This window comes from Delphinapterus leucas, chromosome 1, assembly GCF_059928025.1.
Source record: "Delphinapterus leucas isolate spDelLeu-1000000601 "Yukka" chromosome 1, BTC_Dleu_Yukka2, whole genome shotgun sequence".
Classification (NCBI taxonomy): Eukaryota; Metazoa; Chordata; class Mammalia; order Artiodactyla; family Monodontidae; genus Delphinapterus; species Delphinapterus leucas.
The window spans coordinates 92,737,448-92,760,177 of record NC_143129.1 but is presented as its reverse complement, the minus strand read 5'-3'; the positions used below and the strand labels follow the sequence as shown (position 1 = coordinate 92,760,177).

The 22,730-nt window shown below is 43.8% G+C and overlaps 2 protein-coding genes and 1 pseudogene across 3 annotated transcripts in view; 1 reads left to right on the top strand and 2 right to left on the bottom strand.

Moving 5' to 3' along the window:
- Window positions 1–14,356, bottom strand: part of OVGP1 (oviductal glycoprotein 1) — a 30,681-nt gene extending 16,325 nt beyond the window's left edge. The window contains 2 exon segments of the mRNA XM_089918003.1: window positions 282–7,674; window positions 7,894–14,356. Of these exon segments, the coding sequence (XP_089774129.1) occupies window positions 282–361 (80 nt within the window). The 5' untranslated portion in view covers window positions 362–7,674; window positions 7,894–14,356.
- On the top strand, window positions 6,242–12,083 carry LOC149750683 (NEDD8-conjugating enzyme UBE2F pseudogene; annotated as a pseudogene).
- A 113-nt stretch (window positions 14,357–14,469) lies between the features above and the next one.
- WDR77 (WD repeat domain 77) lies at window positions 14,470–22,678 on the bottom strand. 2 transcript variants are annotated; one of them, XM_089918014.1, is made up of 10 exons: window positions 22,373–22,672; window positions 21,926–22,111; window positions 21,000–21,141; window positions 20,672–20,721; window positions 18,212–18,282; window positions 18,021–18,075; window positions 17,486–17,557; window positions 16,776–16,884; window positions 16,166–16,234; window positions 14,470–15,580 (listed from the first exon to the last, which is right to left on the bottom strand). In XM_089918014.1, exons 1-10 carry the CDS (start codon window positions 22,485–22,487, stop codon window positions 15,421–15,423), a joined length of 1,029 nt encoding a protein of 342 aa, XP_089774140.1. In that variant the 5' UTR covers window positions 22,488–22,672; the 3' UTR covers window positions 14,470–15,420. The 2 variants fall into 2 exon arrangements, with proteins under 2 accessions (XP_089774140.1, XP_022439791.2); XM_022584083.3 differs by lacking the exon at window positions 16,166–16,234 and having other exon boundaries at window positions 22,373–22,678.
- Window positions 22,679–22,730: the final 52 nt, after the last annotated feature.

The following is a 22,730-nucleotide window of genomic DNA, read 5'->3' as shown; positions in this document are numbered from 1 at the left end:
AGAATCCTCAACAGGGGGCTTGAAGGGTGAGTTGGGGGATGCCAGGCAGAGAAGAGAGAGGAGGGCATTCCAAGCAGGGGCCACAGCAGCCACGAAGGCAAGGAGGCAACGACGAGCTCAGGGTGCTGGTCAGTGGGGAGCTCCCAAGGCAGGAAAGCTCCGGAGCGCCCTGGACAGGAGGCTAGGACACAAGAATCAGAGGAAAGTTGATGACTCACAGGAGAAAAGGATTAACTCTCTTCCATTTGTAAAATACAACCCCACATCCAAAGTGAACACACCTCTCCTTGAGCTTGTTGAACTCTGGATAGAGGATTTTCTCATCCTGGGGATCCTTAGGAACAATCTGATTGTTGTTCATTGAGGCAAAGGCAAATACCAGGTGGGTGCAGAGAAAGGGGTCCAGGTCCCGGGGCAGGATGGAAGCAGGGCTGGGCCGACTAAAGGCCCAGTTGGTGAAATAACACACCAGTTTGTGGGCAGCACCTGGCAGGGGAGAGCAGGCATTTGTTGGCAGAAACCAAGGTGGGGATGGAGCTCAGCTTCCACAGAGCAGCGTGGACACAGCTCAAGAGGCAAGGCCACTGTAACACCCCCCACTCACACCCCAAAGCTACACTGAAGGCAGGTCCTTCCCTCACTGCTGGGGTCCCCGGGGGCGGGGGGAAGAATGCCTTGTGAAACCCTGGTCAGAATGGATCCTGGAGTCTGGATCCTGGCACAAGGAGTGAGCCAAACAGCAGGTGACTGAAAATCCTCTGCTGAACTGCATTGGGTCAGTGATCCCTGACAGGGAGCCAGGGCAGGGCGGGGCTGCAGGAGCGCTAGACATGGAGCACTTCTCAGGTGGACACTCTCCCTGGCTCTGGAGAGGACCACACAGGGTCCTTACCATTGTGGTGTTTCAGCACAAGAACCAGCCCTGCAGGACACAAAGGAGGAATCACACGCAGATTCACAGGCACACCCGGAGTGACACACCCCAGCACACCCTCCAGTTCTGAGTACACCCACCAACTCAAGCAAATGGAGACACACACACCCTTCCCTCTTTCCTCTTCTCTGCACTGAGCAGGTGAAGCCAGATCTATCTAATGTCCTTTCCACTTCAGTAAACACCATACATATACACACATGCTTTGCACAGGGACAACCATGACATTTAGAAATCCCAGCAAAAGCTCTAGGTCAATGGTTCTCAACCCTGGATGCTAATTTAAAAGTAGTGATATACTGGCTCCTCCCCCAGAGATTCTGAATGAAATGGTCTGAGGTGGAAGCCAGGCATAAAAATGTTTAATGCGCAGCCAGGGTACCACCACCGCTCAGATCTCTCCTCCCTGGGCCCCTCTGGCCCTTCACCGTGTCCTGTCCCACCTCTACCTAATCTAGGGCCCCGAGTCGCAGGATGCTTCCCAGGAACCAGCGAGGCAATGAGCTTATGAAGCCTGGCCCCTCCTGAACTAAGAGACATTGTGGGGCTGGGACCCACCACACTCACCAACCCAAAGCAACAGCTTCCCCATCTCCGTGGTCTGAGAGCTGCAGGTCTAGACCTCGAGCCCCTTTATATGCACTTCCCCAGGTATGACCCTGGGACAACACTGGGATAGCCCAGCTAAAACACACAAAACCAGGAACAGTGATTAACGGGCAGCTGCCCCAGAGTCACAGTGACCCCAGCATCTCCCGTCCTCACGCCCAGCAGAGCTATAGCTCTCAGATCCAACAAAGCAACAACTCCCTCTGACACTGGTACAGAGTGGGTGTCCACCATGGGCCCTGGCGAGGGCAGGGCGGTACTCAGCCCCTCTTTCTGGAATTCAGCCCCACGTGGACTGAGTATGAGGAAGAAACACTGAAGGGCAGCAGTAATTCTATTGTTATAAGATTAATGGTTAGAAAAGCTGTGTAATGTAAAGTTTAAAAGGCCCAGTAACATATGTATATGTATAACTGATTCACTTTGTTATAAAGCAGAAATTAACACACCATTGTAAATTATACTCCAATAAAGATGTTAACAAACAAACAAAAAAGGCCCGGCTATGGACTCAGGCAGGCCAAAGTTTGAATCCCAGTGTCAAAAATTAGAAGTTTTATCATCTTGGGCAGTTATTTAGCTCTTTGAGCTTCAGTTTCCACACCTGTAAAACGGAGATAACACTTGAATTTACCTCATAGGGTTTTATATGAATAAAGAGAGAACGTGTGAAAAACTGTTAGTTCAGTGCTTTGCCTATAGTAAGGGCTCAGTGAATGGTAGTAGTTATTAGGGATGGCACAGGAGTTTCCTCCCAGAGCAGGGTTCTCAAACTCAAATGCTGACGGGCAGGTAATGTAAATTGGTGAAGTGGACACAAGAGAATAGTTTACTTTCCACTTGATTAGAATAACGGTTCAAGCCCAGTGATACACTTCAACTTCTCTTATCAGGAGATAACAGAGATTGGTATGAATAGGGACAGAACTCTGAGTAGCCACTAATTTCTGCCTTGCAGAGAAACAGAACCAATCTTTTGGAGGATTCTTCAATTTCCCAAGAGAAGACAGAAATCTGAATTTTTGTATGAGTCAACAATGTTTGAGCCAGTATAAGAGCCAATGGTGACACTGTCATGAGAGGTGTCATGAACCTAAGGAATATAATGAGCCCAATTTGGGACACCTGGGAGGCAATTTTTTTAAAATATAACAATAATATGAAGGATAAATAACACAGATCTATACTCCAGTGTTTTCATGATCTACCAGTTTTCTTTTCTGCTATCGAGGCTCTCAGATCATGAGTAGGTCCCATATTTCAGGGTGTGAACCTCAATCAGGGGGGACCAGAAACTGGATGTTCTCAGTGTATCCACTATGCCCATCCTCTTGGAGACTCACACAGCTCACCTAATCCACATGCCACTGAGGTGCTAACCAGATGTCAATATAATCAATGACACTGGGAAGTAACAATGACTTCCAATACGAAGAAACTAGGAAAGTTTAACTTGTATCAGCAGGTTGCTTGGATATCATGGAATAAGAACAATAAGTTGGTATAGAATGTTTAGGGCAAGGATATTTCACTGAAACTTGAGAAAGCCAGAGAATACCCCACCCAACAGAGGCTGTATCTCCATTTGTTCAGCCCTCTTTGCCTTCCTTTATGTATTCAATGAATATTCACTCAGCACAGGCCAGGCCCGGATAGGCACCCTAGGTATGTGGTGATGAAGACAGTTTCTGCTCAAGAAGCTTCTAGTTTAGTGAGCACATGGATCACACTCCTCAGAGCCAGTGTGTGTCCCTCTCTTATATCTCTTGGATGAGTGCAGAGTAAAGCACATGAGTTTTGTTTCCAAACAACCTTGAGAACCAATTCCCGCTCTGTACTATCATTAGGTCTCACCTGCACGTTCAATGCCACCCTCCATACCTTCAGCTAATATTAATCAGAATCAGGAGATACTTCAGCCTCATAAATGCAGTGCTGGATTAGATTTGGCAACATCTCGTACCATTGGTAGATTACCCCTGGTGCGGTTTCTAACTCTAGTGACCAAGCTCTTACTTGTTTCCCAATTCCCAGCCCATGTGCCTTAAGTCTTGTTTCTGGGTCTCTGCTTTGATTGCTCTTCCTGGTTTATAACTGTAGGCACCACAGTTGGCTCCTAGGGCCTGGGTCCTGACTCATTCTTGCCAGGCTCCTGGGGCCTTACTGCCTGTCTTTTAAAACCACCCTGATGTGAATGTCTGCTTCTCTCTGCTTCCAAGCCTCCCTTCACCCCACCTCCTGCTCCCCAGATACCACATCACTGAGATTTCCCACGAGGTTTGTGCCCTTCCACCCAGACTCCTGCCAGGGGCACTAGCTGTTCATGCTGTACCCATCACAGGGCCAGATCTGCCTGCCAACTGAACCTCCTTCACCTGCACCTGGCTCACTGTTCTGGGCTCCTAGTCTGCTGCAGTGGGCAAGGCTGGATCCCAGACCTCCCTCTTCCATACATTCAAAAGTGACTAATGATGCTGAGAAGAACGGCAAGATATAACAATGGATGCCAGGAGTGACCTCTGCTTCATTCCGGGATGACTGTGCCAAAGAATTGGCAACTAAGCCTCTGTGTGTAGGAGATGATGAACAGTGAAATGCTGAGTGAGGGTCAGGTTGAAAGTCACTGTGCCATGTTGCACTGCTCGCTCCCAATCCTCCTCCTTGGGTTCCCACTGTCAATAGTACAACCGTTGCTTTGTATTTTCTCACACCCACCCAGATGCTTGGAAAACACTCCTTCCCAATGCTCAGCCTGTTCTCACGAAATGAGAAAAGGCACGTACAATACCTTTTAGCTGGCTTGCTGAAGAAATCCCCACCGCAGCACAACCTCTTCCACATTCTACAACACTCAACTAGATGAAGGCAAGATCACAGACGTGAAGGGCTGTAGGTTTAACAGAGCATCTGACCAAACTTTTCATGATTCTCATGTGGAAGAATTGGAGATGTATGACTCGAACAAAAGCAATTGGTTGAATAACATAAGAACACAAAGAGTGTTGACTCCAGATCAGTGTAAACTTGAAATAGCTTTACCACATCTCTAAAATGAAGGAGATAGACTAGAGCATTGTTTCCCAATATTTAATATAAAAGATGATTTTTGGTTGTACATTAGGATTTTTTAATTTTAATATTTATGTGTTTTTTTTGTTTGTTTGTTTTCTTTTGCAGTACACGGGCCACTCACTGCTGTGGCCTCTCCCGTTGCGGAGCACAGGCTCCGACGTGCAGGCTCAGTGGCCATGGCTCACGGGCCCAGCCGCTCCGCGGCATGTGAGATACTCCCAGACCGGGTCACGAACCCGTGTCCCCTGCATCGGCAGGCAGACTCTCCACCACTGCGCCACCAGGGAAGCCCCTATGTGTTTATTTTAATGTGTGTTATAAAATGTAATTATCCAAAAACGCCATTATTTCTTAGATATTATTTAAGTATAAAACTTGAGGCAATTTGAAAAAGAATATTTTAATAAAGCAGTAAAGGTAACACTATTTATTCAATCTCCTTAGAAGTCATTTTGAGAACATCACAATCCTATAACCCAGCAAGTTCACTTTTAGAAATCTGCCATGCAGACATATCTGCCCAAAGTACACAAAGAAAGTATGTTCACTGCAGGTTTATTTGTAACAACAAAAGACAAACAAAACAAAAGGGAAATCCCAACTGACTAAATAACCATTATTTGGAGACATATAAATATGTTGCTACACATCCATGCAGTGGCCTCTTTCTTTACTTTTTAAGCCAGTTGTTCTCCATTGGGCAATAATTTGCTCCCCATGGGACACTTGGCAAAGTCTGGAGGCATTTTTGGTTGTCACGATGGAGGCAGGGGTGCTACTAGTACCTAGTGGGTAGAAGCTGAGGATGGTGCTAAACACCCTACAGAGCACAAGACAGCCTCCCACAGCAAAGAATAATCCACTACTGATAATTGATAATCCCAAGGGTGAAAAAAAACCCAGTTAAAGCAGAGTTGCTTTCCTTGTTCTTCTTGTTCTTTTAATTTCATCACAAACCAGAGATCAGGTATCTACTTAACCCTTATTACCCTAAATTTAAAATTAAATAACTATTTCATCTATTGTGAGCTCTTTTAGTCAGGATACGTGACTGATTTATCTTTGTAGCTCCAGAACCAGCAATTAAATGGTCTGCCTTTGGAATGAATGAGCTAAGGAAAAGCACAGCCAAGGAGCATACTCTGGATTAGAAAGAGGCAACTGGCCATTGTGGCCAGTTATAGAAGCAGGGATTGTAACGGCTATATTTTATATTACTTGTTTTTATCTTCCCATTTCCCTCCTGTTACTTTATATGAGGGCACTGTTGATGGCTAATTGTTTAGGTTTAAAGTGAAATTATGAACAAATGAACATCATCCCATGATGATAAATAGCTGATGGAACTTTGGGCATCTCTTGTGTTGAGGTCACGACATTTGACCTGCATTTCGGACAAGACAGGACAGTAGGGGGCAAACAGGCTGGACCACAACAGATATTTTCCAATTGTCCCTCTATCTCCCCATCCTTCTCCACCTTGTTATCTGCCCCTGCAAGTCAGTCTGTTTGGACTACATCCAATAACTCAGTGGGCTCTGCCTAACTGAAGAGTAGAGGGAGGAAGGAGAGTGAGGTCAGGGTGTTTATTCCCCTAAGGATCACTCCCTGTGAGGTCACATCAAGATGACCATAACCCTCCTTCGAGGTTCACTGCTCCTCTCAAGGAAGACTGCTCGACCTGACTATCTCTTCTTCCAGTTTCAGGTAACCTCTCCCTGTAACAGCTCCACTCTTCTAGCCCTGGCTTCCTATACTAGCTCTATGATTCCCCTACACCACTCCCAAAACTCTGTAGTTAGTCTCTTTGTAAATAAACCCTCTTCACATTATCTTAATTTGAGTATACCACCTGTTTTCCTTAGGACCCTGACTGACAGACCATATACTCTTGGATCATGTTGCTTAATCTTTATGAGCCTGTTTTCCCACCTATAACATTAAAATATTAATAATTATGTTTCAGAAAAGACAACCTACTGAATGGGAGAGAGATTTGCAAGTGATATGTCTGACCAGGGAGTAAATCCAAAAATATACAAAAAATTCAGCCAATTCAAAAACCAAACAAATCAATTTAAAAAATGGGTGAAGACCTCAATAGACATTTTTCCAAAGAAGATATACAGATGGCCAACAGGCACATGAAAAGATGCTCAACATTGCTAATCATCAGGGAAACGCAAATCAAAACCACAATGAGATAACATCTCACACCTGTCAGAATGGCTATCACCAAAAATACAACAATAATAAATGTTGGAAAAAACTAAATAAATAAAAATAAAATAAAATAAATGTTGGCGAGGATATGGAGAAAATGGAACCCTAGTACACTTTTGGTGGGAATGTAAATTAGTACAGCCACCATGAAAAACAGTATGGAGGTTGTTCACAAAATTAAAAATAGAACTACCATATGATCCAACAATTCCACTCCTGGGTATGTATCTAAAGAAAATGAAAACACTAATTTGACAAAAATACATGCACCCCAATGTTCATGGCAGCATTATTTACAATAGCCATGATTTGGAAGCAACCTAAGTGTCCATCAACTGACGAATGGATAAAGAAGATGCGGTGTATATGTACAATGGAATGTCACTCTGCCATCAAAAAAAATGAAATGTTGCCACCTGCAACAACATGGATGGACCTGGAGGGTATTATGCTTAGTGAGGTGAGACAAGGAAAGACTAATACTGTATGTTTTCACTTACATGTGGAATCTAAAAACAAACAAAAAATGAATGAATATAACAAAAGTAGTAATAATTACCTTTCAGAGTATCCAGATGATTAAAAGTATTACTTTAAATAGAGTGTTTAAAGGGTAAGTACTCAAAAATATAATGCACTATTAACTTGCATTTATTAGGTGCAACAGAAAACTCAACTAGAAGCAATTTAATCAAAATGAAAACTTATTAACTCACATTAAAAGAAATCCAGAAGACGTGGCTTAATCAGCACTGCTTAATCCAGGTGCTCAGCACAACCACCCAGGACCCAAGCTCTTGATGTGTTTCTTCCCTAAAGGACATGGCCACCCGTACCTGAACAAAATCAAAGTCCTGTTGGTAAATGTGGAGGAAGGAGTGAGAATAGTCATTCGACAGCCAACTGCACCTGCTACACTGTTATTGAAGTATACAGTAACGAGCAGCTGCCCAACCTTTGGTGACACATGAGAGTGGATGGGGCCCAGAAAGACTCTTGGGGAAGGGGGCGGGGGTGGAGTCAGCAGAGCGGGGTCAGAACAAGACAGAAAATACCCTTCATAGAAATCAACGAAGAGGGGCTGTTATTCCTGATGACAGCGATGACCTTGCAGGAAGATTCCCGTAACTCTGACAACAGCTTCTCTTCGCTTCCAACCTCACAGAACATGCAGCATTTTCCCCACTGGACCAAGACAGTAATTGTCAGGGTGGTGAGGCTGCAAACAACAGACACCAGCTCTGGCTAAATCAATCAAAACAGGAATTCAAAGGAAAGCCTGTAAGGCAACTTAGAATCAATGGGCATGTTGTAGAATCAGTCTGTTGTTTTTAATTGAGGTACAGTTGATTTATAATATTATATTAGTTTCAGGTGTACAACACAGTGATTCATTATTTTTATAAACTCCATTTAAAGTTATTACAAAAGAATGGCTATATGTCCCTGTGCTGTACAATATACCCCTGTTGATTATTTATTTTATACATAGTATTTTGTGTCTGTTAATCCCTTACCCCTATCTCACCTCTCCCTCCCTTCCTCCTCTGCACTGGTAACCACTAGTTTGTTCTTTGTATCTGCAAGTCTGTTTCTGTTTTGTTATATACATTCATTTGTTTTATTTTTTAGATTCCATATATAAGTGATAACACAGAGTATTTATTTTTATCTGTCTGATTTATTTCACTAAGCATAATACTCTCTAGGTCCATCCACATTGTTGTAAATGGCAGAATTGCATTTTATGGCTCAATAATATTCCATTGTATGTATGTACATCACATCTTCTTTACCCATAATCTGTTGATGGACACTTAAGTTGCTTCCGTACCTTGGCTATTGTAAATAATGCTGCTATGATCATTAGGGTGCAAGATTCTTCTCAAATTAGTGTTTTTGTTTTCTTCGGATACATACCCAGGAGTGGAATTGCTGGATCATATGGTACTTCTATTTTTAGTTTTTTTGAGAAACCTGCATGCTGTTTTCCATAGTGGCTCCATCAATTCACAATCTCACACTGACAGTGTACTAGGGTTCCCTTTCCTCCACACCCTCACCAACATTTGTTATTTGTAGACTTTTTGGTGACAGCCATTCTAACAGGTGTGAGGTGGTATCTCATTGTGGTTTTGATTCGCATTTCTCTGATTAGTGATGTTGAGCAGTTTTTCACGTGTCTGTTGGCCATCTATATATCTTCTTTGTAAAAATGTCTATTCAGGCCTTCTGCCCATTTTTTAATTGGGTTCTTTGTTTGTAATAATGAATTATGAGAAAGAGAAATTAAGGAAACAATCCCATTTACAATCACATCAAAAATAAAAAAATACCTAGGAATAAACTTAACCAGGTATGTGAAAGACATATACTCTGAAAGCTATAAAACACCGATGAAGGAATTTGAAAATAATACAAAGAAATGGAAAGATATCCCATGTTCTTGGATTGGAAGAATTAACATTGTTAAAATGTCCATACTACCCAAAGCAATCTACAGATTTAATGCAATACCTATCGAAATACCAATGACATTTTTCACAGGACTAAAACAAGTAATCCTAAAATCTATATGGAACCACAAATGACCCCAAATTGCCAAAGCAACCTTGAGAAAAAAGAACTGCGCTGGAGGTATCACACTTCCTTAATTCAGGTGTTCAGAACAATAATACCACAAAGCTTGAGTACAAAGCTATGTTACTCAAATCAGTATGGTATTGGCACAAAAATCAGACACATAAATCAATGGAACAGGATAGAGACCCCAGAAATAAACCCACACACTTATTGTCAATTAATCTATGACAAAGGAGGCAAGAATATACAATGGAGAAAAGACAGTCTCTTCAATAAGTGGTGCTGGGAAAACTGGACAGCTACATGTAAAAGAATGAAATTACAACATTCTCTAACACCATATAGAAAAATAAACTCAAAATGGATTAAAGACCTATATGTGAGCCTTGAAGCCATAAAACTCCTAGAAGAGAACACAGGCAGAACACACTTTGACATAAATAACAATATATTTTTAGATCTGTCTCTTAAGGCAAAATAATTAAAAGCAAAATTAAACAAAGGGGACCTAATCAAACTTAAAAGCTTTTGCACAGCAAAGGAAACCATTAACAAAATGAAAGGACATCTTACTGAATGGAAGAAAATACTTGCAAATGATATGACCTATAAGGAGTCAATTTCCAAAATTTATAAACAGCTCATACAACTCAGTATCAAGAACCAGTCTTAAAACACAGTCAGAAAAAAACAAACAAACAAAAAAAAAAAACACAGTCAGGATCCAAGAAAGACTATTTATAAAATAAAAAAAAAGACTGCCGGGGTCCTGCCATAGAAAGTCTGGTTAGAAAGTTCCACTGGTGGGACTGGTGCTGCCGCCACTGGGCTGTCACTCGTCATTGCCAGATACCTATTCTTTGAATCTTTGCTGCACTGCCTCCAGATTTAAGTCCTACATGGGAGTAGCCAAATGGCCAAGCCTAGTTCAGCTGCCTACACCCTGGTGGCTTAGGTCAAAGAAAAAAACAAAACAAAACCTAGGCCCCTTTAAGCTTCCATAGTCTCCCCTCCAAAGCACATCAGTGGAATCCATTTCAAAAGCACATCCAACACATTACTTCGCTGTTTGAGATCTTCAGCATGGCTCACAGCACCCACCATCCAGTGGCAACCAACCTCATCTCCTTTTATCCTGCACCCCCACCTCCATATTTAGCCCTAGCTGCAGTGACCTCCTTCTCTAGAAAGCTCTAAGCTCCTTCCACAGCAGGACTCTCACACTGCCACTTCCATCAGGAATTCTTCCCCAGCCCCAAGCATCAGCTAACTCACATCCAACCTTTAGGACTCAATCCAAATGTCACTTCACCAGGGAAGATTTGCCACTTCTTCATGTCTGGCTATCATCCTTCTGTTTAGCAATCTTTATTTCTTTTGGCTAGCACTAAAACATTATTTCCTTCCTGTCTCTCTCTCTAGACTAAGCTGCCAAAGTGTGGACTGACCATGTCCGTCTTGCTCACTACCACACACAATGCCCAAAAGCTTCTGATACACCACAGCTGCTCACTCTTGAATGTCTGGTGACTTCCCTGCCTGGTTCCTGACCCATCTAGAATTCTCAGTAGATAAAGCCAATGCTTCTCAAACTTTAACATGCAGGAGTCACTGGGGAAGTTGTGAAAATATACTCTGATTTCGGAGGTCTGAACATTCTGCCCTTCTAACAAGTTCTAGGTGATGCCAATGCTGCTGGTGCACAGACCACACTTTGAGGAGCAAGTCAACACCTTATGAAATCAAATGATAAGCCAGACACATAGCACAAACACTGTACGACTCCACTCACAGAGGTACCTAGAATAGTCAAATTCATAGACCTGAAAGTAGAATGGTGGTCGTCAAGGTCTTGGAGAAGGAGAGTTATTGTTCAATGAGTACAAAGTTTCAATTTGGGATGATGGATGGTGGTTGCACAATGTGAATGTACTTAATGCCAGTGAACTGTACACTTAAAATGGTTAAAATGGTAAATTTTATATTTTACCATAATGTTTTTTTAAAAACCAACTTAAGAAAAACAAACAAGGCCCACGTTGGCCCTGCCAAGTACAGACTGCAACAGGGGCCCAGGAATGGTGTGGGGCACCCAGCCTGTGTCTCCAGGTGCCGAGGTCAAAGGTAGCATTAATGCTAACTCTGCCAGGCAAATTGACATTGGAGAATGGTCAGAGGCCTGTACATGAGCCAGTTTCTATCCTAATCAGAGGGTTTCTGTGAGAGACAAGTTGCTTGTTAAAGATCTGGGAGAATTTGAAGCTGATATACTTACACATGTAAAGTACATTTTCTGATTCAAACAAGCTTCATTCCTTTCAGCTGAGATCCTAGATAAGGGTTACCACTGGAGTGGAAAATTTTAGTTTGAAGTTCCTAATGCTTATAACATGGTGCCTCCCAAAGTGAAATATACCAGAATCTGACAACCAACATCACAGTGACAATGAAATGTCTACATTCACTGAAGGAACTTGCACCCAGTAGCACTGGCTTTCCCACCAGAAAGTTGAAAGGATGGTGTTTGGGGGTGAAACCCTTTACTTACTGACCTTTTGAATTCTGACGATCTCTTATATACTGAAGAAGCAGAACATCATTTACAAGACAAGGAGAGTTTCCAGAATACATTGAGGACTACATTAAACCTTATTCTAGATGATAAAAGATTTTACGATCAGTGACTGTATCTATAACTTAAAATGAGTTAATGCTTCCTGTCCTGATCTTTGCACCTCCTTCACTCCCTGGATTGCACTAGTCCTACGACCATGTAATGAAGATGAAAAACTCCACAACTGCCCGTTTTTGATGGAGAACTCAATAAGAAAATGTGTTTGGGGCTCAAAACTGGTCTGCTTCCTTTACTTTTCCAAAATCAAGCTATATAGACTGCTGATGCTCTTGAGAGATTTTAATTACATCAAAATAGAGACTAGAGCTTCCTCACCCTTTTTCCAAACAAAATCAGTTCCCTGCACAAGTGATTCTAAATTTCAGTGTGACCCAGAGATTGGCAGTAAGAAAGTTGCTACGAATGGTGATTTGATATGAATTCTTTCAGCTTCTTTCACATATGTTGGCTCTCTTTAGGTGCCCTAAAACTTCCCTAGGATGCATACAAATATTTGAGGTATGTCTTACTGAAGGAAATGCTTATGTAAGTATAGTTTGGAACAAACCTTTTTTTTTTTCTATTCTTTTAGTTTGTAGATACAGTTAAGTCAAACAACTACAGAAATACAAAGAATATGAAAGCACATTGCTCATACTGTCCAAATGCAACAAGAAATCTGCATTTTACAAATCAGAGCCCTTTACTTTTGGGTCTAGGTGTGGCAAGAGTTTTGGAGCCCTCTGTAACTGAGTGATTAAAAAATAAACTACAGAGGGCTTCCCTGGTGGCGCAGTGGTTGAGAGTCCGCCTACCAATGCAGGGGACACGGGCTCGTGCCCCGGTCCGGGAAGATCCCACATGCTGCGGAGCGACTAGGCCCGTGAGCCATGGCCGCTGAGCCTGCGCGTCCGGAGCCTGTGCTCCGCAACGGGAGAGGCCACAACAGTGAGAGGCCCGCATACCGCAAAAAAAATAAATAAATAAACTACAGAGACCCTCCCACACCCACCCTCCCAATCTCCTGCCCTTTCTATAATGCTGCCCAGAGGAAACATGGCTGGGAGTCCAGAGCAGTCAGAGCTTGGGTGATTTTGCTGCCTCAATGCGACTGTGGATCAGCAGTTAATGCCTATAGAGCTGGTAATTGACCAGCCTCCTACCGTCCTGTAGGGCAGGACAGATCTTGGAGAACCAGCCTGATGTCTGGAGCTACCTGAAACAGTACTTGAGCCAACCTCAGTGTTTGTTGTTCTGAGCACCAGAAATCAGAGGTGGAATATAGTCGGTCAGGTTAGTGGACTTCACAGTAAGAATAAGGATAGGAAAATGGACTTACTCCAGCAATTGGATATTTGAACCAGTGAAATTAAATGCAAAATATATGCTTGTATGGTTTTAAACAAAAAAAACAAAATGAGCCCATTTCCACCTGTGGTCAGCAAATCTGTGCTCACTCTACTGAAACTACTCCCAAGTCAATGGCCTAGTAGACAGCACTGCATGTGATACTACATTTCTGATTATTTTGAGGTCACCTTCTATTTTGAACCATCTTTTTTTTTCTCACTGTTATAGACACATTCAGTCACAATTGTGAGGGTCATTCCTACTGTGACTTCGATTACATTTGCAAATGTCTTGGTGATGATCATGAATAGATGTGAATTACTTGCATCAGCACAGATCCATCTGAATCTAAACTAATATTTTTTACATTAAGTAACATCGTTCTTCAAACTCTAGGTTTTCCTTCGCTGATGTCATTTTAACCACCTTGACACATTATATTCATTTCCTTGGACTCTTATCTCTTTCACTGACTCTTCTCTCTAGCATTCTTCAGTCCATGAGGAACATGCCCATGAAAATTTAATTCCTACCCACCTCACCCTCTACCTCACTTTCTCTAAGTGATCACAAATTTTAAGCTTGGGAAGAACTTAAGTGTTTCTACCAACACATCCTATTACCTCCCAAGAAGTTACACTTACGAACAGTGAGGGCTTCAATTCCATCTCCCCTCAAACCCGACAGTTAGATCATATGACAACAAATTCCCATGTCTTTACTCCAGGGTAATTGTGAGAACAGAGCTCACGCTCAGCAAGGGTGAAACACAGAAGTTTTACTTACAAATACTTTGCCCATGAAACTGCCCCAGTTTCATAATATTTTAGCTAAACGAAACTTGCAAAACACAAAGGACATAATTGGTTTAATTTAGTTTCAATACAATCAGTAATTGATCCATAACTTCTAAGTGGCAGTAGCCACCAACCAAGTAACCAAATATTTACCTTAAGTTCCAACTAGCTACTCTGGGGGGCTGGGGAAGCACACAAAAAAGTAACAGGCTATAAGAGATACCCTGATGACTCACATAAGTAGCATGTCTAACGGCACATGACATACACGCTTCAAAAGACAAGCCAACAATGAATCAACTTTTTATTTCACTGACCGGTACTTCCGATTCTTTCTCTGATGCCGTATTCAAAATTTTCAGAGTCCCCCAAAATAGCATTTAGGCTTCCTATATCCAGAAACAGGGGCCCAGAGGCAAAAAAGGTCAGGCCCCAGACTGTTTTCAGGTGGGAAAGTGGCAGACATTCCTGTGCAAGTCTGTGTCAGTTTTTAACTGAAATGCCTTTAAGCTCTCCATCCTGAAACTCTTCTATGGCATCTATGACAGAAATACACTCATCTCTCATATACACAACTCCATGGGGGTCGGGGGTGGGGTGGGGGCATTACACAGGTACCAGCCAACCTTCTTATTAAGCCAGAAACTGGACTTCTGGCTCAGTTTAATAACAAGGGATGCGCAAAACTGTGGTGAGTGTCCTGGCTCTTCCTCAAGGTGAGCTGGGCTGGATGTGAATGGAAGCACTGCCCATGACAAAGGTGAATTTAAGCTCTATAAAAAAATAAAATTGCTCCTATCTCTATGAGCTGCTTCCAAAAATCCAGGGATGCCCACATCCCATACCTCATACAGACATGGCCAAAATTCCTCACGCAAAGCTACGTGGGAAGCATAAAATCTTTTGTTAACTTTGGGGCGGGTGCGGGGCGGGGGGGAATGGGGATTGGGCCTTGGGAAAGATGCGGGATGGATTTTTTATTCCCCCCATCAACAAAAGCTATTTACCCACATACACACTCAGATACATACATATCCATGTTCAAGGAAGTTTTTCTTCCCTGGCTACAGGACCCCAGAATCCAGCCTACCCCAGGCTGAGAGACAAAGCCTATTAACTGCACAGATCTGGTGTACCAACATACTGTAAAAGGCTCCTGTGTTGTCTCACCAACTGAGAGGGAAGGGGCAAAGGGAGTGGATACTCATTGGGGATTTGCTTTTTGTCTGAAATCCAATCTACTCAGCAACACTCTTAGGTCCAGGCTCTGGGAGAGGTTCTGTGGGTACGATATGGTGGATGACCTGATGGTCCCAGCCCACCGTGGTAAGAAGGGAGTGATTGAGCGGGGACCAAGTGGCATCTCTCACAAAGTCTCTGTGGGCTCGGCTTCTAAACCTACAAGAGAACAAAGAAAAGTGTGGGCATAGTAAGAGACAGAGGAAAAAGCAGAAATGGAAAGAAGAGACCCAACACACCCAGGGTACACTTCACCATATATATGGCCTAGTCACCAGCATAGTGGTGTAGCTACCCACAGAAGACTTCATCATCCAGTCTAGGACCCTATATTCATAGAAGAAATGATAGCTAGACCAAGGGTGGTGATATGAGCCAGTATCAGACAGCATCTCATGGCAAAGAAGGAAGTACAATCAGATCTTCTGTCTGGTACCTTTCACCCTATAGCAGGTTGCATTTCCTACATGAGGTTCTCTGTGTGAAAAGGGTAGACCGTCTCTTTCTGGGAGTCAGTCGGAATGTCAGGATCAGAAATCACACCCACCACCACATTCCTCCTCTACCAGGGACAGAGCTGGTTGTGAGTCCGCCCCCAGAACAGGGAGACAGTCAGCAGTTGGCCTGCTTCCATCACCAAGTCTCCTTGAAAGAGACAACCCAGTTTTCCAAAGAGAAAAAGGACCCAGCCACGTGTTCCTCCCCTTCCTGATTCCTGATCACAGGGCTCCACGGCACACTTACACCTCAGAAAGGCCTGAGTCCAGCACAGCAAGGGAGCAGTCTTCACTGACAGAGGCCAGGAAGGGAGCACTAGGAGAGAAGGAGGGGGTTGGGAAACATAAAGCCCATGGTTCTCAAGACAAAACCTGACTGGGTAGTCCCCAAAGCCCACCTAAAATGATCAGAGAAGGTGGCTTGATCCCCACTTTGGGTTAAGGCCTGGCTACCACTCAAGTCTAGGTACAAGTTCCAAGGAAAGATGAGGAAAATGGAGCAAAGTCAGGGTTGACAGCCATCCTGGCAACTAACCATCCCATCTAGTCCCTCCCTGTAGCTTCAGTGATGATCCAGAAACACAGGCTTTCCAACCACACAGCCCTACAAGCCCACAATATTAATCATTTTGGGTGTCGAGCAGGAACAAGACCATATTTTAGCCATTTGCAGTCAGAGACCATACAACCCCAAAAATGGACTACAGTCTTAAGAGATCTTTCACATTCCAAAACCTCAGCTACAACAGTGCCTGCTTTAAGGAGATACCCAATCAGCTAATGCTACGTCAACGCAAGCATCCCCCCTCATTCTTCCTATTCATGCCCACCAGGCCCTTGATGACAAAGAACAGTACCTGTGCGGGGAGAACACCAGCCCAGTGACACACTGGGAGTGCACAGCTGAGCTGAGGGCACAGCTTGCACTCTTGGTGTCCACAAGGGAGACAGTTCCATTCTCATCACCTGAAGGAAAGAGGGAGTACATCACAGAGGTTACGAGCATGGGCTGTGGACTCAGCCAGATCTGGATTTGAATGCTAGGTCCTCCATCCTGAACAAGTTAACCACCCTAAGCATTACAGAGAAACATTACAGAGCAAGGGGAGAAACTGAGCATCAGCTTCCTCTTTGGTAAAGTAGGAATAACTAGTCATTTGGGGGTTCTGGAAATTAAATTAATGGATGACATAACTGTTATCACAAACTATGTCACCATACACACAGCCATATCACCATGTTAATGCAACTGTCCCTGCTAGACAACAATATTCCCCATGTAGCAATCCACTTGCTTTGCGGCCCACTGACTTCTAGCCATGAATACAAGAGCCACAGCAAAGAGTCAGGAATCAAATCTACGAGGGCAAAAATCACCATGTTCTCCAAAGCTAAACTAAAACCACTTTTGGGTCACCCCACCTCCCTGCACCCCCATTAATATAATTCACCTTGCGCCCAAGCGTGCTGATGAGACGGAGCAGCCAGAGTCTCGAATTATGGGGTCAGCTCTCTGGCTCATCCTCCCCTTCCCAGAGTCAACACACAGTTCGACATGCTGCCTTACCAAAGACAAAGATTTCACTCTGCTGAGGATGCCAAGCCAGGGAGGCGGGAAGGTAGCCAGAGGCACTGCAGCCTGCAAAGGGGAGAAGAGGGGTCTGGAACGAGACTCCGAGCCCAGCTCTGAGCCGAAGCTTCCCAGGTGAAGTCACTCGCAATCCCAGGAGCACCTTTATTCAGTGTCCCAAGCCCTGCTAAGGCAGTCCTGTCCTCATCCTTGACCCTCACAACCTACATCTACCCATCAGCCTCCTGCCCTTTCCAGACGTGAATCACGGGCAAGTTTCAAAACAAAGCGTGAAGATAACAGCTCTGACCCCTTTGTTCGCCCATCCAGGAAATGTAAGGGACCCACCCAGTAACTAGCCCTTCCTCTTGGAACCCACTGCACACAATGTGCCTCAGTGGGAAAGAAAGCAATTGTGTCATTTGTGTCAGTGACTGGGCATCTGGCAGTTTTGCCTCTGACTCTGGCCAAGGAAAGCCTCTTCCAGGTGGGTTCCTAGTATCACTCTCCCACCACTGGCTCTCAGACTCACCCATCTGTGATGCTGGCTTGGGACAGCGGGTATCCCACAGTAAAATCCTATTGTCCTGAAAGAAGGGACAGAAAAAGGGCTTCACAATCCAAAGAAGAAGCTGCTGGCCAGAAGCCCTCCACACTAGACTTAGGTCTAAAGGGTCTGAGTGCGGTTTGGATGTGGGAAGGGAAAAAGAGATTATATCTCACCTCACCACATGAAAGAAACACAGAATCCTTGTGGGGAGAGGCAGCAACACAGGTGACCTGCCCAGAGTGAGCTGTAAAGGAGACAGAACAAGAAATAAGACAGAGAAGATGCAGGCATTACTATCAAGCAGCCCAGACACTATGAAGGGGTAGGAGGGAGGGTGTGAGAAATAGGCCTAGTCTCATGATGCAAATTAACAAATTCTGTGAGATTTTTGGATTAGATGAAACCTAAGAGGAAATGTTGATATCATTATGAAAACTCAAAAGGCTTGGAGAAAAATGAATCACTAAAGACATGGAAGATAAATTAAATGCTGAATAAGAACAGGAGAGGAATTTACAGTAAAGACATCCTAGAATAGCAGTAGCACACATGCCTCCAGGTAGCATACAAAGACTTCTGAGGGAGTTCTGGACACTGAGAGTTTTAAGGGAATTTCTCTAATGTTCTTCTTCCATATTGAACTGAGAAGCTGCCTATAACCTGCCAGTGCTGACCTCTACTCTCACAGTCACCCTTCTCCCATGTGTAGAAGAAATACACACCTCTCACCCACCCCAAACCTTACCATGATGCTCAGGAGTATAAAAACCTAAGGAATAAAACAAAAGGGGCTTTTCCTGAGACAAAGAAAGAGCACTTGTGTAAAATTCTGTGAAGGAGGCTGGCCTTTCTCAGCCACACCACAAACACAAGTGTGGTTCTGTGACTGATCTCTTCTCTTTAATAATGAGAATTTTGAAACATATGACAGGTGGTTGTCATAAGGACATCCATAAGCTTATCTGAATTTAAAAATAAAGTCAGACTTTTTCTGACTGAAAGTTAAGTCCCACTTGGCCAACTGGCTTAACAGTGCATATGGTTTTTGGCAGTTAGGTTATTTGGTAGATGTTTTACATAAACTAAATGAGCTTAATCTGCAAATCCAAAATTTTGACAAAAATATATTATAAAAGTGTACAATAAATGACATGGCCAGATATAACTTTCTTTGTAACTAGTTAAATTTAAATTAGATACTAATTTTAAAATGTGTGAGAGGGTACACTTTTTCAAAATTCTTTTAGGGCTACATGCTAAAATTGTTAAAGGTCTCCGCTAAATGTTAATTACAGGCTGTGGAAACCACCTTCTCCAAAGTGATTTAACCAGACTTTCTGAGATAGTCTGAATGTGGCTCTGCCCTGAGACAGAAGTGTGGGCTCAAACTACCTTCCATAGAATCCATGGAAAGCCAACACGAGGAAAAGGAATGTATTGCTCACTTGAGAAAAGCAAAGCTTTGGGACAAACACCATGGGGGAGTACAAAAGATGAAAAAAAAATATGTGGTTCCTCTGCCCTCAAGGAATTTGGAATCAGTGGGGGGAATAAGAATAAACACAAAGAACTAATTAAAAAGGCTGAAAGGAACAAGTGCTGAAAAAGAGTTATTTAGCATTGACCGGAAAAACACATCGTAAGTCTAGGAAACAAAAGGCAAGTACAGTAGACTTTGAGCACTGACATTTTAACATTATTGTCTAACTATAGTTCAAGTGACCATGAAGCTCCAGGAGATATATGAGTTTATGATTTTGCTTCGCTCATATCTGAATCATGCACTTTGAAGTTAGAACTGGCAGAGAAAGGCACTTAGTCACTGGGGGAACCAGTGATCACCCATATCTACATCTCTTAGCCACACACACATTAACGTTCTATACATTATCTTCCTTAAGATTTGGTATCTTCATGAGGAATGGCTCCCAAAATAAAGTCAACTGCTAGTGCTGCTAATGAAAGTGAGCAGAAAAAGGAACATTAATAGAAAGTGATGGTTCTCACCAAAAAAATGAGATTTTATAGAGGTGAATATGCAAAAGTTCAAGATTCACAAGTATCAGGGTTTATACTTGGAGAATGCCAAAGATCTACTGTGATCGGGTTTAGATAGCATGGTATGCTTGAAGGAGTGACAGGAAAAAGGCTTGAATGCCAGGACATGAACATGAGATTGTAACCTGCAAGCCACAAGAAACCAATGAAAGACTAAAGATTACAGGAAGAACAATGAGATGAGTGCCACCGTCTGTAATAAGATAAAGCCTGAAAGTAAATGGGAGCATAAGAAATGGAACAGAAGGTCACTGACGAAATGGAAAAAGACTCCAAAGAACTTGGGGACCAACTGATAGTGGGAAACAGGAGGAGTGGAAGAGGACTGGGATTTTCAGCCTCAGGTGACCAAGAAGGTGGTGAGGCTGTCAATAAAAAAAAATATATAGGGAAATTATGAAAAGGGCTAGAATCGACATTGGAGCCTGACCGTAGTTTTGGAAGAAATACACTACCAGGCAGGAGAGCAAAGAATTGATATCACTAACATGCAAGCAAAGTTCAAAGAGCCCAAAGGGGAGAATAAAAACAAAACAGCCAAGGCCAGGACTGAAAAGGAAAGAACATGCACTCACCTCGGTATGAGTTCAGAATCATCTGCTGAGCAAGGTCCCAAACTTTGATGCTAAGAAGCAAAAGGAAACAGAGGCTTAATTTGACCTACACTACCTACATAAAAACGTGTGTTCAAATAAGAACGCCCTATGTCTTTGCCTACTGGACTTCTGGTACAGCCTACTTTTACCATGGATTGCAAAAATCTCTAAGAAAACCTTATAGGCATGTCATAATTAGTCACTGGGTTCTTATAATGAGCCCAAAACATAATTTAATGAGGCTAATATGATGCTAAAGACACCCAAAGGAGGCCCAGAAACAGGAGCGATGAGAGGAGGGACCCACCAGAAGTCTTTGCTACCACTGACAGCTTGCATGCCAGAGCTTAGGACACTGACTGTAGACACAATGTCATCGTGCTCATACTTGCAGAACTTGCTGACAATTAGTGTCTCATTCTCATCCAGCTCCCACAATTCAACAGCACCTGTTGGGGGTGGGGAGTAGGGTGAGGGAAACAAGCTTGGATTATGCCAAGACAGAAATCCGCTTCTAGGATTCTAAGCTCTCAGGAGACAAGGAGGAAATCTCCCCAATGATCTGAGCAGCACACAGGCCGTATGGTTAAATATTCCCAGTTATTTGGACACTAAAGTATTTGTTGAACAATTTGAATAAATGTCTTAGAGTCATAAAAATATGTTGAATAACATAAAAATATGTTGTACAGTGACTAAGTATAGAAAATCATCAGATAGCTGCCCTGAATATAGAGTGTTCAAGCTCAATCGCCAGAGAGGCTCAATCTTTAATGTCCCACACTTATCCTTCCATGCAATGCCTGCCAACGTCCATATTCTGATTTCTTTTTTTTTAATGTCAAAGCCCCCATTGCTGAGACTGACATTCAAGGCAAAGAAAGCCGAATAAAAGCATTTAAGAACAAAATGGGAAGAAATGGAAAGAGCACAGATTGGCCTCGGCATCATCTTTAAGATCAAGATTATCCTTGGTTTGGGGTTGGGTGGATACAGAGAAGAAAAATAGTTCCAATTAATTTCTTAATTTTGTTATGGATTATACTACGAATTTCCACCAAACAATTTAGAATCTTGGGGAAGGTATTTCCTACCTACACAGTTACTCTCCTTCGGGACCAACACCCTCAAGCTCCCCCAAGCACTGAGTATGGGATTTTAAAAATTGAGCACAGCCCGACCTATACCCATGGCCTCCATCCCACCTGTAAGGTTGAGGAGAAAGTGACTCACCTGAATCGGAAGCCACTAGGATACCTCTGTCCCCTACCCAAGTGAGGTCAGCCACTCCGGCCTCCGTCTGGACTCCAGCGGAGCAGAAACCTTCGTTGGGGGCGGCACAAGGGTCCTTGAAAAGCCAGAGGGAGCCAGCCCAGCAGCGGCCACTCAGGCTAGAAGCCCCGAGCAGAAGCGCCCCATCTAAGGGAGATACAAGTTGTCAGCGCGTGAGGAGTGGAAGGGCTAATCTCCCTGGTGACCGCCCAGCAGCCAGCTGGCCGGGTTTGGATCGGAGCCCAGGAACGCCGAGCACGGCTGGGGACTGAGCTCAGCGACGCGAGGCAGGGGTGAGGATGGCATGCGGGGTAAGCGGGGGGCTGGGGGAAGGCTGGAAGGTTTAGTCCCGGGAAAGGGCATTCGGGGTGGGGTGAGGGAACTCCCAGACCCAGGACCTAGGCTCACCCGACCGGTACCGCGCAGCCTCCAATTGCCGCTCCATACAAGCTGGTGCATTAGGGGGAAGGTTCCACTCCCGGGCCTCCGGGGGCACTAGCGGGGGCGGGGTTTCCTTCCGCATCTCCACGATTCCGACTCCAACCTAGACCCAAACTGGACGCCCGCCGGAGACTCAGCTCCGCGAGCCACCACGTGGCCCCGTTATAGGCCTCCGCCCCTCTGGCCAGGCTACAGCCTCTCTACATCTCGCGAGAATTGCTTCTACGATTCCATTCCGCTTTCCAGCGAGCAACCTCTTGCCGCGGGCTCTCAGTGCCCTGTGCTTCTTATCGCAAAAAAAAAAAAAAAAAAAAAAGACCGGAAG

Bases quoted from the DNA above. Each gene is read 5' to 3' on its own strand.
- WDR77 (XM_089918014.1), bottom strand. From the start codon at position 22,487: ATGCGGAAGGAAACCCCGCCCCCGCTAGTGCCCCCGGAGGCCCGGGAG. The intron at 16,885-17,485 runs GTAAGGCAGCAT...TCTTTCCTTCAG, and splicing joins GAGTGAAATCTTTGTCTTTG to GTGATGAGAATGGAACTGTC. The intron at 16,235-16,775 runs GTACTGTTCTTT...CTTCTCTCCTAG, and splicing joins CTGGTGTTCTCCCCGCACAG to TGCTCCCTTCCTGGCCTCTG.